Source organism: Nicotiana attenuata, chromosome 2, assembly GCF_001879085.1.
Source record: "Nicotiana attenuata strain UT chromosome 2, NIATTr2, whole genome shotgun sequence".
Taxonomy (NCBI): Eukaryota; Viridiplantae; Streptophyta; class Magnoliopsida; order Solanales; family Solanaceae; genus Nicotiana; species Nicotiana attenuata.
The window spans coordinates 70559314-70567935 of record NC_031990.1 but is presented as its reverse complement, the minus strand read 5'-3'; the positions used below and the strand labels follow the sequence as shown (position 1 = coordinate 70567935).

The window sequence follows — 8622 nt, the reverse complement described above, 5'->3', positions numbered from 1 at the left end:
TAGCTCCAAACACTGTCCTAAGTCCTCATAAGCACAACTTGCTCTTGCAAAACATGGAATTCACAATTAGAGCCATTTTATCGTCATTTAACCTTCCTAGAACGGTGAAGCATAGTCAAGTTGGGGCATAAATAGTCGCAAAACTACATGAATCTAGCACGGTCGTGGCGCGGTCCGAACGCAGCCGCGCTAGTGAAATAGTGTACATGGCCATATGCGCGGTCATTAGCGCGGCCATAGCGCGACCGCGCTCCTGGGCGGAAGGTTGAGGCAGAATACTTGGCCTTTTGTGCGGCCACTAGCGCGGGCGCGCTCCTCGGCCTCAAAAATTTTCCACTTTTTTACCTTTTCCTTCAGCGTCTGATGGACTTAGCACTTGCCCAAGCTCACCTGCACTGGTTAGTACTTACCAAAATCAAAAATAACAAATACTAACTATATTAAAGTCACTACGCATTGGGTTGCCTCCGAACCAGCGCCTTAGTTAATGTCGTGGCACGACAATTACAACAAGTCAATGGGTTTCCTCCCATGCAGCGCCTGATTTAACATCGCGGCACGACGTAGATGAGAGCATTTAAGGCTCGTTCAACCTCTGAGGTTCAGACAGATGGATCACTGACAGTTCCTTGGGTTCATCCATGCCCACATATGGTTTCAATCTTTGCCCATTGACTCTAAATGTATGGGTATCTTTGTCTGAGGCAATCTCTATGGCACCTGAAGGGAGCACTTCGACCACCCGAAATGGTCCAGACCATCGTGACTTGAGTTTACCCGGAAATAGCCTTAGTCGTGAGTTATAAAGCAACACCATGTCTCCGGGATTGAAATTTTGCTCAACAATGTTCTTGTCGTGCAACCTCTTCATTCTCTCCTTGTACAACCTCGTGCTCTCGAAAGCAAGAAATCGGAACTCGTCTAGCTCATGCAATTCTGTGACTCTATTTGTTCCCACAGCCTCAATGTCCAGATTTAGCTGTTTCATTGCCCACCAAGCTCTATGTTCTAGTTCCACTGGCAAGTGAAGGCCTTCCCGAACACCAACTTATATGGTGACATATGCATTTTGAAAGCGGTTCTGTAGGCCTAGAGTGCATCATCTAGCTTTTTCGCCCAATCAGTTCTTGTGGAGTTCACAGTCTTCATCAGCACACTCTTTATCTCTCTATTCGACACTTCGACCTATCCACTGGTCTGAGGATGATATGGGGTTGCCACCTTGTGGCGCACATCATACTTTGCAAGCAATTTCTTGAAGGCTCGATTGCAGAAGTGAGTGCCTCCGTCACTGATAATAGCTCTCGGGGTCCCGAAACAGGTGAATATGTTCTTCTTCAAAAACCCTACCACCACTCTTGCATCATTGGTGGGGAGTGCTGCAGCTTCCACCCATTTGGACACGTAATCTACCGCAACAAGTATGTACTTATTGCCAAAGGAGCTGACGAAGGGGCCCATGAAGTCTATCCCCCATACATCGAACACTTCAACCTCTTGAATTGGGTTTATGGGCATCTCATGGCGACTGGAAATGTTCCCGGTTCGCTGACATTCATCACAGCCCTTCACCCATTGATGTGCATCCTTAAACACTGTTGGCCAGTAGAACCCGACTTCTAGAACTTTTGATGCCATCCTGACTCCTCCAAAATGTCCGCCATATGCTGATGCGTGACATGCCTGCAAAATAGAAGATTGTTCTATCTCAGGGACACACCTCCGGATCATATTGTCAACACATATTCTAAACAGATAAGGTTCATCCCAGTAATACATGCGGCAGTCACGATAAAACTTTTTCTTTTGCACAGAGGAAAGGTCATAGGGAACTATATCGCTTGCTAGGTAATTTGCAAAGTCTGCATTACCATGGCACTTCCTCAAGGCTTGTGGCGAGTAGCTGCTCGTCCGGAAAAGTCTCCAAAATATCCTCTACCTCAACTGAGTTTTCAGCTCCTTCAAGTAACAGCACCCAACGAATTAGGCGCAGTTTGGACTCCTTCTTTTCAATCAAGTACCTGAGAGCAACATGATCAGTATATACAATTATTTTGGAGCCAATCAAGTATGATCTGAACTTGTTGAATGGGAACACCACAGCCAGCATCTCCTTTTCAGTCACAGTGTAGTTCAGCTGGGCTCCACTCAACGTTCTGCTGGCGTAGTAAATTGGGTGCATTAGCTTGTCTTTTCGTTGTCCCAACACTGCCCCCACTGCATAGTCACTGGCGTCACACATGAGTTCGAATGGTTGCTCCCAGTCGGGGGCAACAATGATGGGTGTTGTGACTAGCCTCTTTTTCAACTCCTCGAATGCTACCCTACAATCATCAGAAAACATGAAAGGGTGATCTTTTTCTAACAACTTACAGAGAGGGTTGGCGATTTTTGAGAAGTCATTGATGAATCTCCGGTAGAAACTGCCATGCCCGAGGAAGCTCCTGATTTCCTTGACTGATGTGGGGGTGGCAGCTTTGCTATCACATCAACTTTAGCACGATCCACCTCGATTCCCTTGGTTGATACCTTGAGTCCCAAGACTATACCCTCTTGTACCATGAAATGGCACTTTTCCCAATTAAGTATAAGGTTAGTCTCGATACATCTCTTCAACACTCGGGTCAGGTTTATGAGGCACTCATCGAATGAGTTTTCTACCACTGAGAAATCATCCATGAACACCTTTATGGCCATCATTCACCTTTGGAATGTGGCGGGTGCATTGCATAGGCCAAAAGGCATCCTCCAGAAGGCATAAATCCCATAAGGACATGTGAACGAGGTCTTCTCTCTGTCCTCTGGTGCAATGGAGATTTGGTTGTACCCTGAGTACCCATCCAGAAAATAGAAGTGGGACCTCCCTACCAATCTATTAAGCATTTGATCGATGAAGGGAAGTGGGAAGTGGTCTTTCCGGGTGGCCAGATTTAATTTCCTATAGTCCATACATATTCTCCAGCCTGTGACGGTTCTTGTAGAGATCAGCTCATTGTTATCATTTTTTACTACCGTCACACCACCCTTTTTAGGAACGCATTGCACCAGGCTAACTCGGTTGCTGTTAGAGATGGGGAAAATGAATCCCGCATCCAACCACTTAATAACCTCCTTCTTCACCACTTCCTTCATGTTGGGGTTCAGCCTTCTTTGGTGCTCCCTGGAAGGTTTGTTCCCTTCTTCCAGCAGAATTTTATGCATACAGTATGCCGGGCTGATCCTCTTGATGTCGGCCATGGTCCACCCGATGGAAGTCTTGTACTCCGTGAGTACCTGCAAAATCTGTTGTGCCTGCACATCTAACAAACTAGATGAGATAATAAAAGGTAATGTGGATTTGGGTCCTAGGAATACATACCTGAGATGGACGGGCAGTGGCTTCAACTCCAGCTTTGGTAGTTCTTCTATGGATGGCTTGGTTGGTGGCGTTTTCTCTATTTTCTAAGTGCAGGGGCTCGAATTCAAGTGTTCTCTCCCAAAACCTCTGCCCTCTAGAGCCAGCGCCCATTCTGCCAATTTTTCTCCATTCACCTCATCTAAATTCACAAGACATGCAGCAAGAGGATCCTCAATAGTCAATGTCTCATCATCCTCTTCCACGATTACATCCACGACATCAATAAGAGAACGATTGGCGAATTCACTTGGTCGCCTTATAGATTTCTGCACGTTGAATATTATCTCCTCATCATTCAACCTCATCTTGAGCTCCCCAGTTCCCAATCAATGAGGGCTCGCCCTGTGGACAAGAACGGCGTTCCCAAATTATCGAAATTTCTTCATCCACTCTACAATTCAAAATCACAAAATCTGCAGGGAACACAAATTTCCCTACCTGTATCAACACGTCATCTAAAATACCTGAGGGCCTTTTCACAGTTCTATCAGCCAGTTGCAACAACATAGATGTTGGTCTAGCTCTTCTAATCCCCAACCTCTTATAGATCGCCAGGGGCATAAGATTTATGCTAGCCCCCAAATCACAAAGTGCCTTGGAAAAGGCAAAGTTACCAAGGGAATTGTGAAACTCCCTAGATCAGACAACTTCTCAGCAACTGGTCTAGTTACCACAGCACTGCAGGTCTGAGTCAAAGTCATTGTGGCCAAATCTTGGAAGTCGAATTTTCGGGACATCAAGTCCTTCATCATTTTTGCATAACCAGGCATCTCTTTCAGAGCATCAATCAATGGAATATTTACCTGGATTTGTTTCAACATCTCCAAGAATTTCTTGTATTATTCCTCTTTCTAGTATTTGGCCACCCTCTATGGGAATGGTGTTGGAGGTCTCTTCTTCCCAATGATTTGGGTTTTCTCTTTGTCAGACACCACCTCAACTACCGGTTCTTGGGCTGTCTCAGCTTCTTTCTCAGTCTCAATCTGTGTGTTGGTTTCTTCCTGGGCAGGTTGTACTGTCACCTCTGTCAATTTTGTTGAATCATCTAGCTCAATGGGCACTAGTACAAGTGTCTCAGCCTGTCTTCTTTCTCGAGCCTTCTCTTGCTCCAAGTCTAAGTCTCTGCCATTACGTAGACTCACCGCCATCAGCTGCTTCGCGCCTTGATCTTTTGGGTTTACCTGAGTGTCTGTAAGCAATGTCCCATGAGGACGATTAATCAAAGACATCGAGATCTGGCCCACTTGCACTTCCATATTCTTTATAGCTGACTCATGTGCATCTACTCTTTCATTCATTTTCGCATTTGACCCAATCACCTGCTACATCATTGCCTCGAGTCTAGCAAACCCATCTTCTTGTCTGCCACCATGTTGCTGCTGAGGAGGATGATAACCTTGCTGCTGATTTGGTTGTTGTATCTCTGTGGTCTTTGGTATGGCGCCACTTTATTGTGAGGTTGCATGGCTCCCATATTTCCATTGTTGTGCTGTGGCTGGACTGGCCTGTATGGCTGATTCTGTTGGCCCCAATTCTGATCACCCTGCCTATGGCCCCTATAATTAGACACATAATTCATGTCCTCAGGGTAATGATGATGATCACTTTAAGCATTCCATTGGCTACCAATTGGCTGACTAATGCAAGATGTGCATAAGCCCCCATTGGTTGTATCTACAATGTGCACCTGCTGCTTCTGCCCTGACTCTTTCACCTTTTTGGTAAGTACACTCATTTGTGTCATTAAGGTGGCCATATTTTCAGCAAGAGTGTTGGATGTATCTAAGGGCACTGAGTGAACTACTAGAGTGATAGGTGCATTCCTGGTTGTCTACCCTGAATTTTTTGCCATCTTGTCAAGCAGGACATGGCTTTCTCTCCATGTTTTGCTCAAGAATGCTCCACAAGCTGAAGCATCAACATTAGCCTTCACGCTATCTGTCAGACCTATGTAGAACCGCTGCCCCAACATCTGCTCTGGAATACCGTGGTACGGACATATAACCAATATCCCTTTGAATCGTTCCTATGTTTCTTGCAGTGTTTCATTGATTTTTGTTTAAAGCTCAAAATTTCATCAATTTGCTGAGCAGTCTTGTTGGGTGGATGAAACTTATTCACAAATTGCTTGACTAACTCCTCCCAAGTCGTGATGGAATTAATGGGGAGTGAATTTAGCCAAGTCTGGGCAGCTCCTGTCACTGAGAATGGAAACAACAACAGCTTTATTACTTCCTGAGTTACGTTGGGCTGCCTTTGAGTTTTGCAGATTGACAGGAAATTCTTCAAGTGCTGTTGAGGATCTTCAATGTATGACTCCGAAAATAGTCCCTTGTTTTGCAACAAGTGCAGCATGTTGTTTGTGATTTGAAAAGATTCGGCCTGTATCTGTGGAACTAATATCGCTGTGGCCAAATTCTCAGCTGTGGGTTGCGCCCAGTCATATAGAGGAGCCTCTGGTACAAGAGGTGCCAATATTTGCGCAGCTGGGTCTACCACGTTATCCCCAATGTCTGGTTCGAGTTGTTCAGTTGATTGTTGTTGTTTGTTTTTCCAGTTGGCCCGATTCAGTGCCTTGATAACTTTCTCGAGATCTGATAATACTTCAAATACTTCACCAGTTCTCGATGAGTTTCTAGGCATGCACCTGTACAACCAAGTCAACAAACGTTAAAATTTCAATGTATAGATTGAAAATAAAGAAAACTGACTACACTAAGAATTTTTTGTATTTCTTTCAACTGTAATTGATAACACCGTTAATTCCTCGGCAACGACGCTAAAATTTGATTACGCCCAACTATGCCATATAAAAAGGACAGCGGTCGTTGCAAATATAATCTGAGTATTAGCCCAGAGTCGAATCCACAGGGAATTAACCTATCAATTACTTTTGTTAGACTCACTAAATTCTTCGTAATCAACTTCCTAGATATTTGGAATAACAATTGGTTATATTTTTACTACTAGAACTTAGTAAATTTAAGTAAACTAACAGCTAACTATGACTGAGTTGTTAAAAATTAAGAGAAGGATCTAAAGTTGTGATTTTCCCTATTGATGGAATCCCTTCCTGTTATGTTTCATATAGATTTGCATAATCGTCTCTATCGATCATGAGCACTCTTACTACCGTAAATCTCTCCCGAGTAATTATGACAATTTACTAGATGCTCCTCTCGAGTTATGCTAGCTGGCTTTTATTACAGCTCACTTTAGATCACGCCCAAGGCTTCGTTATCCCTAATCCCACCTTTAAACCCTCGGTTATTGATTCCTCATATACTTTAGGAGTGGTGTTGTTCAATAATTACCTAAATACGCACTCTCTCCTGAGTAATACATACTAAATAGGTACAACTATTGAGGATCCTACCAATTACCTACAACAAGAACGTAGTTGAACAAATAGAGATTAAAATGGGCAAACTATATTAACATAACATGGAGTTCATCCTTCAACAGGTTCCATCAAAACCCTAGACAAAATCATTAGCTACTCATAATCGTGTTTATAATAGTAGCCAAATTCATCATAAATGATAAATACAAAAGGAAGAAAGGTAGAACTCGATGTCGAATTATCCTCCTTGCCTCTTGCCTCTTCTTGCCTTCAACTCAATTGTAAAAACCTTGATAATGTCTCTTTGGGCGAGCTGGACCTCTTATAGGTTAAGTGGAATTACACCCAAACTTCCAAGTTTACCCCTGAAATTATGTGCTCCGAACTGGACTAGCGTGGTCGCGCTCGTTCCCGCGCTAATGGCCGCGCATATTGCATAACATTCTGCCTCGATTTTCTGGACTAGCACAGTCGCGCTAAGGCCGCGCTAAGCTGGTTCAGCATTTTATCTCTTCTTTTCTCTCTTCTTTCACACGTACTCAGCTCCGAGGGCTTCCCTGCTTTAATTTAGCTCTAACACTGTCCGTAATCCTCNCGCCACTTTATTGTGAGGTTGCATGGCTCCCATATTTCCATTGTTGTGCTGTGGCTGGACTGGCCTGTATGGCTGATTCTGTTGGCCCCAATTCTGATCACCCTGCCTATGGCCCCTATAATTAGACACATAATTCATGTCTTCATGGTAATGATGATGATCACTTTCTGCATTCCATTGGCTACCAATTGGCTGACTAATGCAAGATGTGCATAAGCCCCCATTGGTTGTATCTACAATGTGCACCTGCTGCTTCTGCCCTGACTCTTCCACCTTTTTGGTGAGTATACTTATTTGTGTCATTAAGGTGGCCATATTTTCAGCAAGAGTGTTGTATGGATCTAAGGGCCCTGAGTGAACTACTGGAGTGATAGGTGCATTCCTGGTTGTCCACCCCGAATTCTATGCCATCTTGTCAAGCAGGATCTGGCTTTCTCTCTATGATTTGCTCAAGAATGCTCCACCAGCTGAAGCATCAACATTAGCCTTCACGCTATCGGTCAGACCCATGTAAAATCGCTGCCCAACATCTGCTCTGGAATACCGTGGTGCGGACATATAACCAACATCCCTTTGAATCATTCCCATGTTTCTTGCAGTGTTTCCATTGGTTTATGTTTGAAGCTCAAAATTTCATCAATTTGCTGAGCAGTCTTGTTGGGTGGATGAAACTTATTCACAAATTGCTTGACTAACTCCTCCCAAGTCGTGATGGAATTAATGGGGAGTGAATTTAGCCAAGTCTGGGCATCTCCTGTCACTGAGAATGGAAACAGCAACAACTTTATTGCTTCCTGAGTTACGTTGGGCTGCCTTTGAGTTTTGCAGATTGACAGGAAATTCTTCAAGTGTTGTTGAGGATCTTCAATGTAAGACCCCGAATATAGTCCCTTGTTTTGCAACAAGTGCAACATGTTGTTTGTCATTTGAAAATATTTGGCATGTATCTGCGGAACTAATATCGCTGTGGCCAAATTCTCTGCTGTAGGTTGCGCCCAGTCATATAGAGGACCCTCTGGCACAAGAGGTGCCACTACTGGCGCAGCCGGGTCTACCTCCCGATCCCCCATGTCTGGTTCAAGTTGTTCAGTTGATTGTTGTTGTTTGTTTTTCCGGTTGGCCCGATTCAAGGCCTTGAAAACTTTTTCGGGATCTGATCATGCTTCAAATACTTCACTAGTTCTCGATGAGTTTCTAGGCATGCACCTGTACAACCAAGTTAACAAACGTTAAAATTCCAATGTATGGATTGAAAATAAAGACAACTGACTACACTAAGAATTTTTG

The 8622-nt window shown here is 44.0% G+C and overlaps 1 protein-coding gene across 1 annotated transcript; it reads right to left on the bottom strand.

Moving 5' to 3' along the window:
• Positions 578-988, bottom strand: LOC109220860. Its single transcript, XM_019385330.1, has one exon. The coding sequence runs from the start codon at positions 986-988 to the stop codon at positions 578-580; it is 411 nt and encodes a 136-aa protein (XP_019240875.1).